Consider the following 23,487-nt stretch of genomic DNA (forward strand, 5'->3'; position numbering starts at 1 on the left):
CCAATGTGTTGGAATTTCTTTCGCCTTCTCCCTTCACCCCAAAGAAACACATGTTTGGTTAACTGAGCACTGTACAGGCACAGACATGTATATAGTGGCCTGGTACTGAATTTTGAAATTCAAAATAATAGGTCTCAATGGGAAAGGAAATAAAGACTAGGATATCTCTACCAATATGATTTTATTTAAAGCACCCTTTTTTTTTTAGAATGCCTTGGGGGTGCGGTGGGGTGGGGCCGAGGTGGGAGTACTACATATTGAAAATATTTCTCTTATACACACCACCTTCTATTAGCTCCATCATATGAATCGAGCGTACTAGGGTGACTTACTGGACAGGACTTGATAATGAGTAACCAGGCATTTAAGATATTCCGAGTAAGATATGTAGCAGCAATGCTGGCCATTGTGCACTATAACCACAGCGTTTGAAGACCTGCATCTGTGCAGTATGATGTTCATTGATCAAATGCCCTTTCAAAGTACTGAACCTCTTGCCTTTTTCTACTCTTCACTCAGGAATTTGTCAAATTTTCTTTTAAAGAACAATTTAATTAATCCACACCCACCACATGTTTTGACAGTGTATTGCAAAGCACACTAACTCTGTGTGGGGCAGAGTTCAAGGGGGAGGGGTCTTTAGGTATCGAACCTAACTCTTCGTTGTGCATGCTCTTTAGTTCCATCATCTCTATTCATCTCAAATAGCCTATCCTATTATAGATTATTGTAAAAGCCTCCATCACATCCCCTCTAAGCCTGCATTAAGCTAAAGTAAAAAACCTAATTCTTTGAGCCTATCCTGGTAACTAGAGTCCTAAGTAGTATCAATTTGGTATCGCTCAACTGCACTTTCTCCAGAACATGCCCAAGTGTTTATAGCCTAAGTGTAGTGCTCTTTGTTTTATTCTGGTTGATGTTTGCTTTACACCCTAAAACTCCATGTGCCTTCCCTATAGCTACCTTGTGCACTGTTTGAGTTGTCAGCTGTTACTCTTGGGTCTCTCCCTCTATTCATAGCCTTTAACAGGTGTGCCACATGGCTGGAATTACCCCACCCCAAATGCATGATCCTGCACTTGTCGATGTTGAAAGACATCTACCACACACGGGCCCACTATCTAAATGAGTACGCAACCGACTAATTCTGTATAAATTACTTGGTGCACATTTTCATATCTGATCCTATTAATACATTCATCCAAATTGTTGTTGATAAATTATGAACACCAGTGGTATCAATAAGGGGCCATCTTGTGATCAAATCTCATTCAGATCAAATCTCATTAACAACAAACTAGTTGCAAAACTAGTATGATATCTGGTCTACAGTATCTGGACCAGTTTGATTGGTATGGTAGTGTAGTGGTTATGTTATTGGACGAGTAATCCAGAGACCAGGACTAATAATCTGGAAATGTGAGTTTAAATCCCACCATTGCAGTTTATGAATTTGAATTCAGTTTTTAAAAAACACAATTAAATAAATCTGGAATGAAAAGTTAGTATCAGTAATGGTGACCATGAAGCTAATGGATTGTCATTAAAAAAAAAACCAACTGATTCATGAATGTCCTTTAGGCAAGGAAACTTGCCGTCCTGTCCTATATGTGACTCCAGACCCACAGCAATGTGGTTAACTCTTAACTGCCCTCTGAAATCGCATAGCAAGCCACACAATTGTATCGAAACTGCTACAAAGTATAATCAGAATAAAACCAGACGGTCCACTTGGCTTTGACCTAGGCATCGGATTCAGATACGACAAAGACATACCTAGTCCAGTCAATCCTGCAAAGTCTTCCTCATTAATATCTAGGGAATAGTGACAAAGTTGGGAGAGCTGTTCCACAGACTAGTCAAGCCTGACATGGTCATACTCACAGAATTGTACCTATCAGCCAAAATCCTAGACTCCTCCATCACCATCCCTGGGTATGTCCTGTCCCACCAGTTGTAGCTGCACAGCGGTTTACAGTCGTGAGGGAGTGCCCCTGGGAGTCCTCAACATTGATTCCGGACCCCATGAAGTCTCATGGCATCAGGTCAAACATGGGGAAGAGCACGCCAGGAACAGCACCAGGCGTACCTGAAAATGAGGTGTCAACCTGGTGGAGCTACAACACAGGACTACATACATGCTAAATAGTGGAAGCAGCATGCTATAGACAGAGCTAAGCGATCCCGTAACCAACGGATCAGATCAAAGCTCTACAGTCATACTACATCCAGTCGTGAATGATGGTGGTCAATTAAACAACTAATGGGAGGAGGCTCCACTAACATTCCCATCCTCAGTGGAGCCCAGCACGTGAGTGCAAAAGACAAGGCTGAAGCGTTTGCAACCATCCTCAGCCAGGATGATCCATCTCTGCCTCCCCTTCCTCCTGAGATCCCCACAATCACAGATGCAGTATTCAGTTTATTTGATTCACTTCACTAGATATCAAGATATGGCTGAGCATGTTGAATGCAACAAAGACAACATCCTGGTTGTAGTGCTGAAGATCTGTGCTCCAGAACTAGCCATGCCTCTAGCCAAACTGCTCCAGTACAGCTACAACACTGGCATCTATCCAGAAAAGTTTGAAAATTGCCCAGGTATGTCCTGTTTACAAAAATCAGGACAAATCCAAACCGGCCAAATACCGCCCCATCAGCCTACTGTCAATTATCAGCGAAATGATGGAAGGTGTCGTTAATAGTGCTATCCAGTGTAACGTGCTCACTAATGCTCAGTTCCTCCACCAGGACTACTTGGCTCCAGACCTCATTACAGCCTTGGTCCAAACCTGGACAAAAGAGCTGAATTCCAGAGGTGAGGTGAGAGTGACTGCCCTGGACATCAAGGCAGCATTTGGTGGAGTGTGGCACCAAGGAGCCCTAGTAATACTGAAGTCATTGGGGATCAGGGGGAAAACTCTCCACTGGCTGGAGTCATACCTAGCACAAAGGAAGATGGTTGTGGTTGTTGGAGGCCAATCATCTCAGCCCCAGGATATCGCTGCAAGAATTCCTCAGGGCAGTGTCCTAGGCCCAGCCATCTTCAGCTGCTTCATCAATGACCTTCCCTCCATCATAAGGTTAGAAGTGTGGATGTTCGCTGATGATTGCACAGTGTTCAGTTCCATTCGTAATTCCTCAGATAATGAAGCAGTCTCTGCCTGCATACAGCAAGACCTGGACAACCTCCTGTCTTGGGCTGGTAAGTGGCAAGCAACATGTGTGTCATACAAGTGTCGGGCAATGATTATCTCCAACAAGAGAGAGTCTAACCACCTCCCCTTGACATTCAATGGCATCACCATCATTGAATCCCCTACCATCAATATCCTGGGGATCACCATTGATCAGGAACTTAACTGGACCAGCCACACAAGTACTGTAGCTACAAGAGCAGGTCAGAGGCTGGGTATTCTGGGCGACTGATTCACCTCCTGACCCTTCAAAGCCTTGCCACCATTTACAGGGCACAAGTAAGGAGTGTGATGGAATACTCGCCACTTGCCTGGATGAGTGCAGCTCCAACAACACTCAAGAAGCTTGACACTATCCAGAACAAAGCAGTCCGCTTGATCAGCACCTCATCCACTATCCTAAACATTAATTCCCGCCACCACCAGCACACTGTGGCTGCAGTGCGTACCATCTGCAAGATGCACTGCAGAAACTCGGCAAGACTTCCTTGACACCACCTCCCAAACCCGCGGCCTTTACCACCTAGAAAGACAACTGTAACAGGCGCATGGTAACACCATCACCTCCAAGTTTCCCTCCAAGTCGCACACCATCCTGACTTGGACATAGTTCACCGTTCCTTCATCATCGCTGGTTCAAAATCCTGGAACTCCTTACCTAACAGCACTGTGAGAGTACCTTCACCTCAAGGACTGCAAGGTTCAAGAAGGCGGCTCACCACCACCTTCTCAAAGGCAACTAGGGATGAGCAATAAATGCTGGCCTTGCCAATGACACCCACATCCTGTGCATGAATAAATTTAAAAAAACATATAATCTAAACTTTTCCAATAGCCTTCTATGCGGCACTTTGTTACAGGCTTTTATTTTTGGAAATCTAATTGTGCATTGCCATCATCCACTATTCTGGTTATTTTATCAATCAGCCTAGTGAGGCAGCATCTCCATTTCCTGAAACCCTGTTGTACTGAGCACTTAAAAGAAAGAAGAATGTACTTCCTATGGCACTTTTCACAACCTCAGGATGTCCCAGCCAGTGAAGTACTTTTGATGTACAGTTACTGTTGTAAAGTAGGGCAACATGACAACTAAATTATGTGAAGGGATAATTACTAGTCCTAGCCCCTTTTAGGGCTACCCCGGATCAGGCGTATTCCTCAGACGTTCACTTTCAACTAAAGTTTGAGATAGCCAAATCCTAAAGACGCTTAATTGGGTCTAAAGGTCCAGACTATCTCTCCCTAAAGGAAAGGAACAACCTGAAAATGTTACCGTCCTCCAGATAGCACTTTTAATAAGTTTAGCTAGACTGTAACGTTCCGGATATTATGAGGGTCTGGAAAACTCCCCCAGAATTCTGCAACTCCTCACCAAAGAGTGTACAGAAATTGAGTTTGATACAGAAGTCTTCTGTGAGACAATTCTAAAAATATATAGATTTATTAAAGAACCAACATGTAATTTACAGTTGGTGAGTCAATCGCAACATTAACAGTTCCAAAAAGAGAGAGCTTCCAATCCTATTATCAGAGAACCTTACACTCAATTCTTAACTTCGGTACAGTTTTACAGTTCTTAAAATTCTATTCAGGATATCCACCAAAATCAAATACCTTTGATCCCCGAGGTACAAAGAGTTGGAGATTACAGAGCCGCCTCTGAAGCCAAGAATCGCTTTGCCCCTTTAAAGTGAGTCTACTATCCCATTTGAGAGTTCAATATTTATACCCTTTTCCACTGGTATTTCCTTTAAGATTTTCTGTTGATGTAAGCTAATTATCTCGTCATTTTTCTGCTGACCACTTACAGTCACCTCAGCTGGTAGCATTACAGAATTATGTCTCTTTAGGTGTTCTAAGTTTACCATAAAAAATGGTGTTACGGCAGGTGTGTTTTTTTACTTGATGTCATTTTTACGAAGGCAGATGTTTCTTACTTTTATGTGCTTCTTTACGAAGTGTAAATTAGAACACCTTGTCCAGGGTGAACCATTGTTTCATTCCAAAAGGTTCAGCCTACCGGAGCCTTTAACCTTCTGTTTCAATAAGGTTATTGATTTCAGTGTCAACAACTATCTTATCTCTATAGCCAGAATGCTTTCACAGCTTTTTCATAGTTAGGTTTCCAGATTTCCAAACCCAGTTTGTCATGTTTTAATAAAGCCAGAATTCTTTCATAGCATGGTGTACTTTTCTGAATAGGTTATATGGCTTATTCCTTCACATATGCACCGCAACATCTCTCAAACAACAATGAGAAAATCAACCAGATAATCTGATCTGGGATGTGTTGGTTGAACGATATGCTAGCCAGACATTTTGAGAACTCCCCTGCTCTTTGAAAATTGCCATGGGATCTTTTGCATCCAAGAGGGCAGATGGAGACTCATATTCATAGAATCATACAACACAGAAATAAGCCATTCAGCCCATCATTCCTTTGCTGGCTCTTTGAAAGAGCTATCCATTTAGTCCCACTCCTTTGCACTTTCCCCATAGCTGTGAAATTATTCCCCTTCAAGTATATGGTGGCATAGTGGTTAGCACTGTTGCCTCACAGCGCCAGGGACCCGGGTTCAAATCCGGCCTCGGGTGACTGTCTGTGTGGAGTTTGCACATTCTCCCCGTGTTTGCGTGGGTTTTCTCCGGGTGCTCCGGTTTCCTCCCACAGTCCAAAGATGTGCGGGTTAGGTTGATTGGCCATGATAAAAATTGGCCCTTAGTGTTAGGGGGGATTAAATACGTGGGGTTATGGGGATAGGGCTTGGGTGGGATGGCTGTCGGTGTAGGGACCGGGTGCTAGGGTTTGGATGATCAGCCATGATCTCGTTGAATGGCGGAGCAGGCTCGAAGGGCCGAATGGCCGACTCCTGCTCCTATCTTCTATGTTTCTATATATCTAATTCCATTTTGAAAGTTACTATTGAATGTGCTTCCACCACCTTTTCATGCAGTGCATTCCTCATCTTAGCTCACCGCGTAAAAAAGATTCTTCTTGTCTCCACTTTGGTTCCTTTGCCAATTACATTAAATCTGTGTCCTCTGGTGGAAACAGTTTCTCCTCTGAAAGAGAGCACTTCCAACATTGCAGCATTCTCTTAGTACTACATTGAAGTGCCAGCCTAGATTCTGCGCCCACATCTTTGAAGTGGGGTTTGAACCCACGACATTCTGACTCCGAGGAGAGAGTGCTACCACTGAGCCAAGTCTGAGTGATCATAATTCACTTTCCTGCCTGTCAAGATAAGCAGTGTCTTGATCATGCAGTCTAGTGCATGTAAAGAACATGATTTGACATCTGATCATTCTTGCAAAGAAAGGGAAAGCGTGTAATCTTGATAAGAAATAGCACTATATGTATAAGCATTAAAGCCAACCACAACAAGTGCAAAGTAGAAGGTTGGGCATGTTGGGTTATTTTGATAAATCTGGCATTTCAAGTTAACCTGTCCATTTTAAACACGTGTTACAAGAGGACATTTTGTAAATCGCAATAAATCATTCTACTATTATTTTGCGTATTGACTGGCTGCATAAAAGGCAAACCAAAATGGTTTTAAAAAGGTTCCTACTGACTGGCCATAGTTATTATGATTATATTTGTTTGTGGGGGGAGGGGAAAATCATAGGAATGGGCAGGAAAATGGAGTAATGGTGATTGTCTCATTGTGCTGATATGCCTGTTGAATCACTGGAAGTCTATTCGAAAGGAGAGAAGCCTCCATTCAGTAAACCATTCTTTAGAGAAGGATTGCCGCTGAGACTTCAACTCTCCTGAGCTCGTTGGATAAGTATCACGTCATTTAACCAGTGCAGTAGAGCTAAACCCATCATTTCACAGGAGGGAGGGGAAAAAAAGTAAAATCAACCCCACCCTCTGGTTCTCCACAACTCAGATCATCTTGTTTCCTGCAGGACATGTGGCAGTACTGGATTATGTTAAAAAGGAAAGGAACTCTTCCAATAGCTTGCCTGCTTAAGGCAATGAGTAGATGAGCTACATATATAGGAGGACGCAGATATTATCCTTGCTCTTTGCTGATTAGCTGATTTTAACAAGGGCAACAGTAGGGGCGGTACAGTTGATAACAGTACCCCAAGATTAGGGGAGAGAAAATTTGCCAGAGTTCCTGCTCCTGATCAAGCTCAGAAATTATCCAGTAGAATGACCTGGGAATAGTGGATGCCTTTGAGCCGGGAAGAGTAGAAAATTAATAGAGAAAGGAGAAAGAAAAAAGGAGAGGGTCAATAGAAAAATCTACAAAGAAGATTTGGAACATAGGAACAGGAGTAGGCCATTCATCCCCTCGAGCCTGTTCCACCTTTCAATGAGATCATGGCTGATCTATATCCTAACTTAATTTACCCATCTTGGTTCCATATCCCTGAATACCCTTGACTAGCAAAAATGTATCTCTTTAAGATTTAAAATTATTAATTGAGCTAGCATCCACTGCTTTTTGTCGGAGTGTGTTCCACACTTCTTACCAACCTTTGCATGAAGAAGTGTTTCCTAACTTCTCTCCTGAATGGCCTGGCCTTCATTTTAAGGTTATGCCTCTTTCTCCGAGACTTCCCACCAGTGGAAAAAGTGTGTGTATCTCTCTCTACCCTATCAATTCCTTTTAAAATCCTAAAAATCTCAATTAAATCACCCCATAACCTTCTATATTCCAGGGAATACAAGCCTAGTTCATGTGATCGCTCCTCATAATTTAACCCTTGGAACCCTGGTGAATCTCTGCTTCACTCCTTCCAAGGCCAATATATCCTTTCTAAGCTGCGGTGCACAGAACTGTACACAGAACTCCAAATGTGGTCTAACCAGGGCTTTGTATAGCTATAGCAAAACTTCCTCCCCTTTATATTCTAGCCCTCTAGATATAAAGATTAACATTCCATGAGTCTTTTTGATTTATTTTTTGTACCTGACCACTACATTTTAATGAACTGTGTACATGGACCCCGAAATCTCTTTAGACCTTATTTGTTCTTAACTTTTCACCATTTAAATAACACTCTGATCTATAATTTTTTATTCCAAATTCGATGACCTCACACTTACCTCTCTTGAAATCCATCTGCCACAGTTTTGCCCACTCACTTGATCTGTTGATGTCTTTGTAATTTTATGCTCCCGTTTACACTACTTACTCTGCCACATATCTTTGTGTCATTGGCAAACTTGGATATATGGCTCTGTATTATATTATCGAAGTCATTAATAAATATAGTGCACAGCTAAGGCCCTAACACAGTTCCTTGTGGCACTCCACCAGTCACTTCCTTCCAATTCAAGTACATACCCAATATCCCTACTCTCTGTCTCCTGCCGCTCAGCCAATCTCCTAACCAGGTCAATAATTTGCCTTCAATTCCCTGAGCTTTAATTTTAGCTAATAGTCTCTAATGTGGAAACTTATCGAATGACTTCTGGAAGGCCATATAAACTCCACAGACATTCCCTTGTCTACTACTTTAATTGCTCCCTCAAAAAATTAAATTAGGTTTATTAGATATAACCTACCCTTTACAAATCCATATTGGCTCTCTAATCAGTTCAAATTTCTCTAAGTGCTCAGTCTTGATATCCCTCGCAAGTTTCTTTTCGTATTTATTTTTGCAGTTCTTACTATCTTTTTGTCTTCCTTTGGTGTTCTTTATATCTCTCCCAGTCCCCTGGATCTACACTATTCTTGCACTTTGTATGCTCTTTCCTTTAGTTTTATGTTCTATGTTATCTCTTGTCAACCGTGGCTGTTTTATTTGGTAAGTAGAGCTCTTGCAAGATTAATTTGGAACAGTGATACACAGCGTCTTTCAAATATATTCAATTTTGTGTATCATTGGATTGTCAGATGAAGAATATGGCTTATTTGTTGTGACCTCCAGTCTGCTTAGAGACTGGAAACAAATGGTATTAGCCTGTAATAACCTGAGATTGTAGGAGTTTATAGAAACCTAACTGAACAGTGGAAAATTAATGGATATTTTTACCCAAGGTTAGTATCTTCAACTGATTATTGCTACTACTCAAGACATAGCTGAGGGTAAGGAAATATGGTTATTTAGGTATTGAACCAGTGAATTCCAATACATTCGGATTAAATGAAACGTGCAGCATAACCAGTAATATTTAGTTCAGGTACTTCATTGTTCAATGTCATGAGTAATTGCGTTACTAAGATGGCAAGAAAAGAAAATCTAGAGCCACTTGAAGTTGCTATTAGCACTGATCTGTGCTAGTACAGGTAGACTATCCTTTATCCGAACTACCGAAAACCGAAAACCTCTAAAAACCGAAAGTTTTTTCGTTCAGCGTAAGTCGTGCGCACGACATGACCAGAGTGGCGCACGACTTACGCTGAGCAGGGCAGAGGGTCACAGAGTTCCCTCCTGGGTAGGAGATTGCAGGCCGAGCCAGGCAGTGTGATGGAGGTACCGGGAGAGTGAACCCAACAATACAGCGGCCCGTCCGATATTCTTTTCTCCACCCCCACCCCCGACCCGAACCGCGGCCTGTCCGATATTCTTTTCACCCCCCGACGACCCCCCCCCCCCCGACCTGAACCGCGGCCCGTCCGATATTCTTTTCTCCCCCCACCCGACCCCCGACCTGATTTGCGGGCCAGCTTAGTAGGAATCAGCCGATATCCGGCTTTCCAGAGAAGCAGGAAGGGGAATGAGACACGGAACAGTCGCAAGAGGTAGCCTGAACTTTTAAAATTTATATTAAATACAAATTTCCCAGTCTTATAATAATACCTTCTGAAATCCGAAAAATTCCGAAAACCGAAACTCAGCTGGTCCCAAGGCTTTCGGATAAGGGATAGTGTACCTGTATCATGTTCCATTTCACTTTGCCTAATAGTTGTGCTTTTTAGAAACCTCATCTGAGGCCTGGATGTCAGTTTTTTATTCTATGGAGATTAAATGTGTATTAATGTTTACAAGATCCTATTGAGACTGCTGCTTAAAATAATAGTGATCTTAAAGATGAATTTGATTGAAGGAATAGGCATGCCACTTTGTGTTGGATGACTGCCGTTGACCTCGGAGACCTATAGGACTGCTATATCATACTATTTGATTTGCACCAGCTATAGTATAAATGCAACTAGAAATCACTGCAATGAAGCTTTCCTTTTTAGGTCTTCAGTAAAACTAGTTTGGGCGGACGCTGTGTGAAATGTCCTAGTGGATGTAGGCCCATAGCGCAAAACATCTTTTAAGTTGCCACGAGTTGGTTCTCAATTGAGTGTTCCTCCAAGAAATCATGAGCTTAAATATTTAACAAAATTTAAAATGTCACAGTGAGGTTGGATTGGGGCACAGTAAAGAAAGCTCATCCTTATTTCTGCTTCATGACTTTACAGAGCTTGGGAGGGCTCATGCTCAATGCTATAATCAGCTGATGAAAAATATCCATTTGTGGGGATGAAGAGCAGATATAAGGAGAGGAGTTTGATGCTCATAATATTTCATATAGATCAATGAAATAGGTGGTGCAAATATTGGGCCATACCTTCCTGGAAATATAACTGTTATTGAAGCACGCCGTTATTAATGCACAAATCGGTCAACAAGTTCAGTGGATTAAGAGATACTACATGAGTTGCGAATCCCAGAACTTACTGATCGATTTACGCGACTCAGCTGTTTGCTTCGCACATACGGCATCTCGCCCTTAGCCCCCCACCCCCGTTATTTTTAATAACTTGTTGGATTTGCACATTAATTGCTCATTAAACTCACTGCAGAAAGTTAGGCCTCATAATTAATAGCGTAAGTACACTTTTTAAATTATGTGCTAATTGTTAATGTAATGCTAATCAATCTCTCTGCCCCAGAAATGGAACAATTTAAACTGTTGAGTCTCATTCCTGCATTATTGTAAGTTATTGTTGGAGATTTTAAAATGTCAAATTTTAAATTTTTACATTTGTTTTCTTTGTCTCTTTTTCTCTCTTAATCCAATCTTTCTTTCTCTTTCTGTACGTGATTTGTCTCTAATTCACCCTCCCTCTGTCATTCCTCGGTTTTGTCCTCAATCTTTAAATCTCATTAAGGAGATACACTGTTGGTCCCGCTGTTCACTAAGGTCACAGATGCCCCATTGCCCTCAGCACGCCGTTAAAAGCTTGCACATCCAGCAAGTTACGGCGCAAAAAATATTTCAAACTTAAGGATGCAGGAAAAAGTCTACCTACCGCCGTATGCCAAGAGATGCCCCGTTCCAGCAAGATCTGGCCCAGTATTTAATTGCACATTGGGACCTGCCATTCATTAGACTTGCCCTTGTCCGTTTAATTTCCATGAGCTTTTGCACGGCAAGTGGTTGTGGGTAGGAGATCCACAGGGCATCTGGGACCTTTGTGAACAGGACAAGCAACTGTGTATCTCCTTAACCAATTATATTGAAGCATTGTTAATGAACAGCACAGAGTCTGAATCAGAAAGTGTAAGTTAGAATAATAAATTCAATGTCAAATCAGGTACAGAAAATGAAATAGAGAGGGAAAGAAAGATTGAATTCAGAGAGAGAAAAAAGAGACAAAGAAAAAGTAAAAAAAAATTAACATTTGTTAACACCTCCAACAACAATTAAAAGCTGAATGAATGAGACCTCAAACTTGTAAAAGTTAATTTTCAGTGTCAGAGAGGTTGTTTGGCAGTAATTAAGATTACCATGCCATTAAAAATGGTAGCATAGTGGTTATGTTACTGGACCAGTAATCCAGAGGCCACTGGTGGGTCTGTCCCACCGGCAGGACAGACCCACCAGCGGCACAGTGGTATACAATCGGTAGGGAGTGGCCCTGAGAGTCCTTACCATTGATGCCGGACCCCATGAAGTCTCATGGCTTTAGGTCAAGCATTGATGAGGAAACTTCCTGCTGATTACCACCTACCGCCCTCCCTCAGCTGATCAATCAGTACTCCTCGATGTTGAACACCACTTGGAAGAAGCACTGAAGGTAGCAAGAGCACAGAATATATTCTGGGTGGGGGACTTCAATGTCCATCACCAAGAGTGGCTTGGGTAGCACCACTACTGACCGAGCTGGCCGAGTCCTGAAGGACAGAGCTGCCAGACTGGGCCTGCGGCAGGTGGAGAGAGAACCAACACGAGGAAAAAAACCTACTTGACCTCATCCTCACCAATCTACCTGTCGCAGATGCAGATACATCTGTCCGTGACAGCTTTGGTAGCGGTGACCACCGCACAGTCCTTGTAGAGACGAAATCCCGACTCTGTGATCCCACTTCTAACACCACTGTAAGATTTGGATCACAGGTCACACACACATTACCCAAAGGGTCTTAGGAGTTGTAAGGCTTTTTATTAAAGAGCAACAGTTTAAGTTAAGTGAAACACATAATCAAGATAGACATAGTAGACATACGAATGTGATAAGCAGCTGGTATCGGTCCTGATCGGACAAACGACTGGTGTGGCGAACAGTTCTTCCCTTCCCTTCACCGTCTGTGTTAAAAGCTCTCTTCATATCTCTCTTACTCTCCTTTTTAGGGGTGGGCCTAGGGTAGATTATCAAAGATACAGTCAACAACCTTTCTAGCACACAAACAGCAGACAGCTAGTCTGGAAACAAGGTCACCGCCATGGTGCAGAATGATATAACATCCGCAGGGAACCAAGAACATAAGCAAAGTCTGAGCATCTATCCAGTTATTCTAACACCAGTCTGAAGAGACTTTTTTGTCTCAAGTTATTTCTTCCAATTCATGATATCTTATAATGCAACAAGACCTGGATGACATTCAGGCTTGGGCTGATAAGTGGCAAGTAACATTCGCGCCACACAAGTGCCAGGCAATGACTATCTCCAACAAGAGAGAGTCTAACCACTGCCCCTTGACATTCAACAGCATTACCATTGCCGAATCCACCACCATCAACATCCTGGGAGGTCACCATTGACCAGAAACTTAAATGGACGAGCCACATAAATACTGTGGCTACAAGAGCAGGTCAGAAGCTGGGTACTCTGCAGCGAGAGTCTTGCATCCAGACTCCCTAAATTCTTTCCACCATCTACAAGGCATAAGTCAGGAGTATGATGGAATACTCTCTACTTGCCTGGATGAGTGCAGCTCCAACAACACTCAAGAGGCACAACACTCAAGAGGCTCAACACCATCCAGGACAAAGCAGCCCCCTTGATTGGCACCCCATCCACCACCTTAAACATTCACTCCCTCCACCACCGGTGTACCGTGGCTGCAGTGTGTACCATCTACAAGATGCACTGCAGCAACTCGCCAAGGCTTCTTCGACAGCAGCTCCCAAACTCGCGACCTTAACCTTAGAAGGACAAAGGCAGCAGGTGCATGGGAACACCACCACCTCCAAGTTCCCCTCCAAGTCGCACACCATCCTGACTTGGAAATATATTACCGTTCCTTCGTCACTGGGTCAAAATCCTGGAACTCCCTCCCTAACAGCACTGTGGGATTACCTTCACCACACGGACTGCAGCGGTTCAAGAAGGCAGCTTACTACCACCATCTCGAGGGCAATTAGGGATGGGTAATAAATGCTGGCCTTGCCAGCGACGCCCACATCCTGCAACGAATAAAAAACGGTACTTAGATTGAAATGGACAAGCCCAGACTTTCTGTGGCGAGTTTAGTTTGTATCTACCATGCAAGTACAGGAACTTCACATCATTCAATGCATTTGAACGGTGAGTCCGACAGCGAGATGCCGTTTTTGGGAAGCTATAGGCTGAGCGGAGCATCTTGGACAGCAACTTTCAGATTTTCACCTTTAACCACGCATCTGAGCTTGCCTGAAATTGCTGTATGATTGCCAGTGTCATCAGCCTCACCATTATTTTGACAAATTCTGGCCCAATGAGACAAGCTATTCTGAATTGAAAATGTCTGTAACTAAGCCATCTGCTCTCATGCACTTTCTAACAGGAAACCTTAGGTTGCCTATTATTTGTGCCTTTTAAAACTGCAAAATATATACAGAACTTATAAGTGTCAATTTGATTTAGTATTCTTTACTTAGGCTAATTTCTGTACAGCATACATGTTGCCCACAGGCCCTATGATTCTTTTAATGCTTGAAGCAAATAATTGGTGTATTGAGCAAGATTGAAACTCCTGCCTCCTACAGCAACTTTGAAGCATTGATGTTCATATTGGGAAGAAAGCGCCAATAGCTTGGATAGAAAAAATTGTGGTTGTAATTTAGTGTGTAATTTACCTGTTAGGATGTTATTTACTTTTTAACACTTGTGCAAAATGTATAGCATAATAGTACACTAAATGCCATGTGGTTGGACTATTATATAGTGCTTGTTAAAATGCATCAGTCTTGCTGCAAGGGAATATTTATTTGTCCTGGTCAAATGATAGGGTATCATTAATTTATTTGTGTCATAAAACACTTGTAATGTACATTCACTGCATTGCAATATCTGAAGAGGTTCAGGGACCGATAAATCAGTAGGAACATTATGCATATGCCATATAAAAATCACATTTGTACTGCAAATTGCAGGCGTGATGGAGTTAATGGCAGTACTATAATTTCTGGGATGAAGTCATAAAATACTGGAAAAACATAGTAATTCTCCCAGCCTCCAAAAAGGATAATCATCCTCTTTGCTGTGTCCTTGGTGCTATATTTTAACATATTTGACTGGTAACCTTTACCCGTTCTCCCCTCTCTTCAGTTCTGTAAGGTCACCTGCCTTCCTTTTACAATTCTAGTGAAGGGTCACTATTTTTCCATCCTTTTTTACAGATGCTAATAGATCTTCTGTGTATTCCTAGCGTTCTCTTTTTATGTTTCAGATTTTCATCGTTATGTCCTTGTTTAAGTCGCTCACTGTTATTTTGCGAGGTTGACGCATCTTGCCGCATCTAACATCCAGCTGTTCTTACTGGCCCGGATTTTCCAATCGGAGGCTTCCTGCGTGCGGATGCCTCCAATCTGGAAAAAATCTACGAACTTACCTGCTGGCTTCATAGGTCCCGACACTTCAGCTCCTGGGCCTCTCCTGGTGCATGCACACAGGGGCCCAGGTATCCCAGGGGCGCAGGCAGTTCGCAAGCGACCCTGGGATCACGTGGGCCATGGGGAACCAATGGAAGAAGGAAATCTCCCTTCACACTCTTGACAGGACTCTCAGTGTAGACCAGTCAAAAGTATGAATGGGGATCACTCAAAAAATACAGTAAAACATTAAATAATTTTTTTTTAAATCACGTATTTAAAATTACATTAAATTAAATATTTTAAACAAATTAAATTTTTTGAAAAAAAAATTAAAGTTTTTTACGGGGCTAAAAATACTTACTTTTTTTTAAAAAAAAGTATTTTTTAATTATAAATGAGTGGAAAAAAATTATTTTTTTACTTTTTTAAAACTTTTGCTGGGAAAAGCCGGTCTTGCGTCTGCTTTTACCAGGCGTAAGATTTTTAAAGGTTTTCAGCGGGCGGAGGTTCTGCAGAAAGCGGAACTCTCCACCCATAGAGGCCCTTCTGCAGAGCAGGTGGATGATCTGTCCAGAAAATTCTTGACTAATCGGAAGTGCTGGTTTTCAGCACCTCGCATGCCTGAAACTGGCACTTGCGAGGCCCCTACGGGTGTGTACACACCCATAGGGATCGGGAAATACGGGCCATTATCTTTGTTATGTTTCAGTGCACATGAGCTGTCAAACCTTTTTTTTGTCTTTATTAAAGCCACTCTGACTTGATAGATGATTGTCTGTTTGTACTTGTAGGACAGTTCTGGAATGAGGTTGTGGAAACGCCGATGGTTTGCACTCTCAGAATATTGCTTGTTCTATTACAAAGGTGAGTACCTGACTGGCACTTCCTTGTTTTAAAAGACTTTAATAGATAAGTTGGATAAACAGAAGCCGTACACTGATTGATTGTCACTATTGAATCTAGGTGTAACTTGATGAATTGCATGTCGGTTCAACCCCTGACGATGGTGATATTCAAATGCAATGTTGATTTTAGAATGTTTCATTTTCTATCCATTCTAGCAGTTTATAAGCATGGATCCTCATCAGTTCTATAATTATCCAATTAATCAGTCTGCATGGACTCTTTAGTAATTCAGAGGGAAATGCACCACCTTTTCTGCTCAGTAGGTTAGAAGGAAAAAGTAATCCCGGGCTGCTGCTTTTGGTTACTATTCAGTACAATAGCTCACTGTTGGAAAGTGAGAACATGTCTGTTGAGAACAGGCTCGGGTTTGGTTATGAAGTGTGATCCCTTGGCACCCATGTCAAATAGGCTGCAGACACTCATTGCCTATGTTCACACATGAGCACAGGGCTGAAATCCTGGAGGTCAGCTGGAGCATGTGGAACCATATTCTTGGGTGAGTCAGTATTCCAGGGGAGGAGGAGAGAAAACATTGGAGAGGGCAGGTACTGCAAATTATTTCAGCAATTCATTTAATTTGAACATTGTTAATCTGATAGCACGATTATATTTGAATGCTGATTCTGTCTCTGATAAACAGACATTGCTAAACTCAATGACATGAGTAGATTTTCTGTTATCCTTGCTTTGCTAGTGTTTAATTCTTATGAATGAGTTGAAGAATAGGGTAGATAATACACTGGTAATATCAAATAATTGTAACCCTTAATTAGAAAGGAAAGGTGATTGTTAATCTGATGTTGCTTATCTGTTAAGCGTTTAATAGAATATATGTATTTTTTAATTTGTCTAATTTATATTTGTGCTTTTGTCAATGAAAATCTATAACTCTGACTTCTTCAATACTTCATGGTTGGCATTTGAATATGCATTTCAAAACTTTTTAAAATTTCAGTTATACGTTACCTTTTATAAATTAGTTATTTGGAAAAGAATCTTTGGGCTAGGGAAAGGAAATCAGCCAGAGTTTCTCCTTTTGATTGATATCAATTAGCCACTGTTGCAATGTGTGTGTGTGGTTGTTGAGTGATGATAGAATCAGGCTTGGTTTTGATGGCCTCCATGTTTGAATAGCCTACCTACACTCACTGTCTAGAGTTATGCTTGGGTGAGGTATGGGACAGCTACTGGACCCATACAGTCGCACCTCAGCATGAGTCACAAACTTCAGGATATGAGGAGCTAATTCGGGGGGGGGGGGGGGGTGGTGCTGGCAGAAATACAAGAATCAGCAATATTTTGCCTTGATGAAAATTTGTCTCTGTAAAAATAAGAGTGTGCTGTCACATTTCGGTAGAGCTGTTGAATAGTTTTTATTCTGTGAATGTAAAAAAGTCTAAGTATATGAAGTAAATGAAAATAACTTAATATTGTAATTTGTTTTGTATTGCACAGACAGCAGAGAGGAGATGGTGTTGGGCAGCATTCCTTTGCCCAGTTATGTAATCTCACCAGTTGAATCTGAAGATCACATAAGTCGCAAATATGCTTTCAAGGTAGGACTCTGCAATAAATTTAGCACATATAGAGATTAAAAATCTCTTATTGGTCAAGTACTTCTATAAAGGTATTAATTATTGCTTTGAAATGGTGTTTATAAATGCAAAGGTAGATTTGAAAACTCCCATAGCTAATTTGTGATCCAAAATAACTCCGGCCTCACCGGATGCCCATTGTGGTACTGAGCCATTAGATCAGTAGTTACTGTTGATGCCCAAGATGTGCTCCGAGTGGTGCGGGCATTCGGGGCCAAAGTTTAATAAGATGACCTCAAATACTCTGGAGGGGTCAAGCATGGAGGTCACCTGGCACTTAAGCCAGAATGTTGGGTCCATGGATTTTAGGCCCCTGGATCTTTACTCACTGATATACCAGTCAATAGAGTGAAGCTAAATCAGAATTGGCAGTGCATTACTACCTTTAATCACTTAAGAAATTTGCTAGCCATCTGTGTGCACACCAAAAACAGAAGAATGCCATCATGAGTATGACCTCAGTCTTGTTGAAATTTACATTATAACCATTATCAAATACAACCTTCTACACTGTTGGCATTAAATTGTTGTGTCCAGGGTGTAAGATATTTCTAAATTCTGACTGAAAATAATGAGGGCGTTGAAAATTATGAGCATGAAATTGAGTGATCTTTCTGTTGCTGTTCGTTAGTTATTGGTTAATTGTTTGGTACTAATAGCCAACAGCTTCACTAACAGTTTTCCAGTGCTCTGGCAGAGGTGAAAACTAAAACGAGGCTTGAATCAGGATAGTCTCAATTTCTCATTGGCTTGCTCACTGTAGCATGATTGGTCTGATTTGAGCTTATAAACATGGACCTATTTTAAACTATGCAGTTGTAACTAACCACAATCTCTTAACATTCCATTATATTGTGAGAATGACTGAACTCTCTGATCGGCTTATTACATTCATTGTATAAAAGGAGCTACAGAATCCAAACTTTCAAAAGTGATGAACAGATGTTTCAAATTAAATATTTAATAGCATTAATGTTCTTGCTAATAATAAATTAATCCAGTGGCTTGAAGCAATACTGTTATCAGGTAACATCTGGATCTAGCTTTCATGTAATTGCTGGTGTATAAAGATACATATGAGCAATACATAGGACTGGAAAAGACCCTCTGGTCCATTCAACCTGTCCCACACAAATTGTCATACCTTGTGCATCACAATAGGTACACTCTCCACCCCACCCAAAACCAGATGATCTCCCGGGAGAGGCGAAAAACTAGATTTAAAAACACAGGCCAATTTGGGGAACAAATGTGGGAGATTCCTCTATGACTCCCACCCTAGGTGATCTAAACTAGTCCAGGAGATCACTCTGGCCCTGAATTCTATGCAGCAGCTACCTTATGTATGAGGTGATCTCCGCCCCAGCCATAAACAGGCCCAACTCTTGCTGGAAGGAATTCAGTGAATCAGCATCCGCCACACGAGCCAGTAACCTGTTTCAGAGGTTCACTATTCTCTGGGAAAGGAACCACCACCTGACATTTAACCTAGCTCTGGGCTTATACAACTTAAATGTGTGACCCCTGGTCCTCCCTAACCTGGTTAATTGGAACAAACTGTCAACTCAAACAGTCTATTCCCTTCATCATTTTATAAACCTCAATTAGATCACTCCTAAGTCTACACTTCTCTAAAGTGTAGAATCCCAGCTCTTTTAGCCTATCTTGATAACTAAGATGATATCAAGCACCTGCAGTATTTTGCTAACTAAGATGCTTTAAACAGAGAATTAGTCTGGTGGCCTTCCTCTGCACCCTTTCCAAAGCCTCAATATCACCCACCATGTGAGGAGACCAAAACTGGACACGTTATTCTAACTGAGGCCTGACAAAGGTCTTGTACAAGGACAAAATAGTATGCCTTGTCTTGTCTTGTAGTCATTTGTCCTATAAATACACCCCACACCCTATTCACTCTAGCTATTGCTTCAAGGCATTGTACATGAGATTTATGTACTTGAACACCCAGATCTCTTTCTTTCTCCACCTGCTTTAATGCTTTTCCTTTAAAGCTGTATGCATGCTCAGCATTCACCCTGCCCACATGCATAACAATGCACTTTTCCAAATTAAACATCATTTGCCAGTCACAAGCCTAATCCCCCAAAACATCAAGATCTGTCTGAAGCAGTCGAGCACCACCTACAGCCCTGACACTCGTACAAATCTTAGTATTGTCTGAATATTTGCAGATCGTGCCCCCAACACCTACATCTAGATCATTAATAAAAATATTAAAGAGAAATACAGCAAATATTTTTTTTGCTGACCAACATAGACTGCATTCCAAAACAACTAACAATCACATCTACATTTGACTCATGTTAATAAATGTAATCTTGTCATAAAGCTCCACACTGTCAGGAGGCCCACAATTCCCAACATGTTATGATGTACCATGGAGTGGTGGAATTCAGGCCTGCACCTGCAGTTTCCTACATAGTGAGCTCCTGTGTCATCACTGAGTAGAGGCCAGATACATCCCACAGGGAAAGGAAAATGAAACCACTAGGTGGAATGGAACTATTGGCCTTTGGGTTTTGCCTTGTTTTCTCTCATTGGACAACAAGCCAAGGAGAGGTAGCAGCACTTGAATCCCTCCTCTGGCAACCACCCCACATCTGAACAAGTCATGAATGGAGATTTATGGGGCAGCAAGCTTGCCAAGGACCACCGTTGAAAGGTCCATAAGTGAGATCCAGGCCATTTCATAAGTACCAATGTCCCACATAATGAAATGTCACCAACTACTTAATGTATGAAGGAAATAAGCAGTGACCCCCCTCCCCACCCCTGATAGTGTCTCCTGTTAAGAGTAGTAGTCTGTAGAGTAACAAGCGTGTGAATTAGCCAACTCTGCACATATTTGATCTTGATAGCATCACTGCCATTGCTTTAAATTGTGGGTGAAGCAAATTAATTTAAATTAGTTTGTTTTCTTCTCTGTATCTCATCCTTGCTATCCAATTGAGGATGTGGGCAGGTGACCTACTCCAATGGTTATGTGCATCTGTTTAGCAACCCAGCTATGAAGGTGACGTCTGACCTGGATTTACTTCTTTTCTCTCCCTTGGTGTAAGCTCAACTTTATTTGTGAGCTTTTTGTAGACCTGGGGATTTGTTGTGAAAGCAGGATTGAGATCCACTGCACACATAAGCAGTTAGACTTGGCTTGCCAGGCAAAGGCAAGCACCTCAGATTGGGAGTGCGTTGGAACTCCAGTATCAATGTTACAGGGACAGTTGCTGCTTCCACATTGGTGCCTGTTGCCTTCCCTTTACAGTATGAGTGAAATCAAAAATTCACAGTGGGAGGAAGCTATGATCATACAATCATATCATGTGCTCTTTGACACTGTGCATCAGTTAATGGCATACCACCGTGCTGATCTGAAATTAAAAAGACAGAGCATACATTTGTTGCATTTCAGAAGGACGATCTTCTCGTCTATGATTTGCTGCAGGTTCTAACATCATGCACAGGTTCACATAGCCAAATTGTACTTTACAGGAAACTTTGTGTTATCCGGAGGCTAAATGTCCGGCAAGCTCGAGCCACCGGCAAAAATCAGGAGCTGTTTTGTTAGGTTTTTTTTCTTCTCGTGGCTTTTTTTTTTCCAACAGCCAGGCTCTGCAAAGTCTCTCTGAAGCTGTTGCTAAGCGACAGAGACGCTTCCAAGGTACGGCCGACTGTTTAGAAGCTGTTGCTAAGCAGCAGTGTTTGTTGCCAGATACCGTATGCTTCAACATTAACGCTGGTTTGTCCGGCAGTTTTGAGGGAATGGCAACAGCTCGGTCCCGTCGGTGCCGGATAGCACAGAGTTTCCTGTAGTAAAATCCATATTTGTCACTAAGCCAAGAGAAGACTTGCTGTGCCTTTAGCTGACAAGCTACAGAAGATTGAACTTGCTCTCCTTGTTGGTGCTTTTTCCCCTCTCTCTCTTGGGCATTGAAATGTTGGTGGATAGTTGCGGTATGATACTTGTCTAACTCCTGTGCCGCCAATCCATTCGTGGCATGTGCATATACTACCGCCTTCAAGGCATAAACAGAAAACCTATCGCCCAATGGTGTATGGAGGATATACAATGTATACTCACTTTAAATTTTTGCTGACAAGTTTATGCTAACTTTGAGAGTTAGAAATGGTTGCATGCACTAGTCAAATGGACCTCCACCCGACTACAGCTTGAACCTCAGTCCTGCCCCTTTGAGCCCCATCCTCCCTTGTCCTGTCCGCTACCTAAGTCCTCTTGCTGCTGCTGTAAAAGCTGAAGGTGTGGAGTTTCGGCATAATTTCTGCCCAGATATCAGCGTCTATCAGATATGGAGTATCCGCAATCTTTTTCGCTGGTTCAAAAGTTCATTCGCCCGCAGCAGTTCCCGCCCACAAAGCTGGCTATGCCCCCAGGTTGGAATGGCCAGTTTCCACTGATTTGCATCTGCTTGGGGTGTTCATTACATGGCACCCAGATATTTAGGTGCACAGGCACCCGTGGTCACATGAATCCAGTGTTAATCACCTGTACCTGCAGTGACCAGCAGTCAATTGATGCAAAACCCTGTTGTGTTTCTCCTGCTGCTGCAATTACTTTAATTTGAACTGAATTTTAAGTAATTTAGTCTAAATTCAGTCAATTACAGCAGAGCAGGACACACTTGAGTGGCTTCCATTGACTGCTAGTCATGGGTCTTCTGTACCAAGGGGAGATCAAAGTAATCAATTGAAGCCAATTAAGAAGTAAGACAAAGAGCATTAAATCAGCCAGTTGAAGAATGGCTCATTTCCTGGCAAACCCACTCCTCTTTGTGGAGAATGCCCTGTTCCAGTCACTAGTTCATTATGATCAATTATGCAGCATGATTGCTTGGATTCATGGGAGATTTTAAGTTCGGGCTTATGCTAATGCTTTTGCACAGAAACTTGAGTGTAACAGCAAAACCGGCACAGTATCCAGCACATTCTGGCTGCATTTTGCTGATTGTGCCCCTAGCGGAACTCCATGCCGAAGTATTTGAACCTGGTTCCATACTGTAGACAGGAATTCTTGTGAGATCAGAAATGTAGCTGCATTGAATCACTTCAGCTTTTACAACTGTTGTTGTATGCTGAGTTGTGTCTGATAGCTGGCAGTTGGTTGGCCATCCTGGTTTGTGCGCTTCAGCTACTCAATAGATATATTCACCTAGTCACGGGGCACATGCTTCATGGGTTTTAGTTTGACATCAGCCAACTCCACGCAGACCAGGGGTTGCCTTTCAATTGAAAAGCAATCCCTGATATGTTCTGAAATGGCTGGTACCAGCAAGGGCAACAGTGGGGGCACCACAACTAATCTGAGGGCAGATGAGACTCAACTGTGACACCCACCACAAATGAATAGCCTGCCAATGGTTACTGTCAAGGTTCATGTGTGAATAATGGCCACTTGGCTGAGGTAAGCGGGCAGCACTAGGTGCCCTTGGAACCGTACTTCAGGGGAAAAAGTCAAAATCTGCAGGAGATGGGGTGCTTGACAAAACTGGTCGAGAAATTTGGCAGGAAAAATAAAAGAAGGTATTTGTAATTTTTTCCATGTTCCATTCCCTTGATATCCCAGGCGATATGTTCTCTATGGCAGAGATTCTATTCTTATATTGCTGGCGATGCTGTTTTTTAATTGATTGCTGGGGTGGAGGATGTTATACGAGAGTATTTCTAATTTTTCGCGGTCAAATATTTTTGTTGTGTTTGGCATGTCCCTATGGTGGATTGGCTGAGATCTCACCGTGGACATGAATGAGTGCCCAACTATTCTTACAAAATGTATTGC

At 42.1% G+C, this 23,487-nt stretch overlaps 1 protein-coding gene across 11 annotated transcripts in view; it reads left to right on the plus strand.

Annotated features, from left to right (window-relative positions):
- The window catches only part of plekha7b (pleckstrin homology domain containing A7b), a 652,966-nt gene that overhangs the window by 480,425 nt on the left and 149,054 nt on the right, over nt 1-23,487 (plus strand). For all 11 annotated transcript variants that reach the window (XM_086007862.1, XM_086007863.1, XM_086007864.1 and 8 more), the window contains 2 exons: nt 15,966-16,038; nt 17,536-17,636. In XM_086007862.1, coding sequence (XP_085863988.1) covers nt 15,966-16,038; nt 17,536-17,636 — 174 coding nt within the window. The remainder of the gene's footprint in view (nt 1-15,965; nt 16,039-17,535; nt 17,637-23,487) is intronic.

This window comes from Somniosus microcephalus, chromosome 15 (assembly GCF_052327205.1).
Source record: "Somniosus microcephalus isolate GS21.2 chromosome 15, FLI_Smic_1.0, whole genome shotgun sequence".
Classification (NCBI taxonomy): domain Eukaryota; kingdom Metazoa; phylum Chordata; class Chondrichthyes; order Squaliformes; family Somniosidae; genus Somniosus; species Somniosus microcephalus.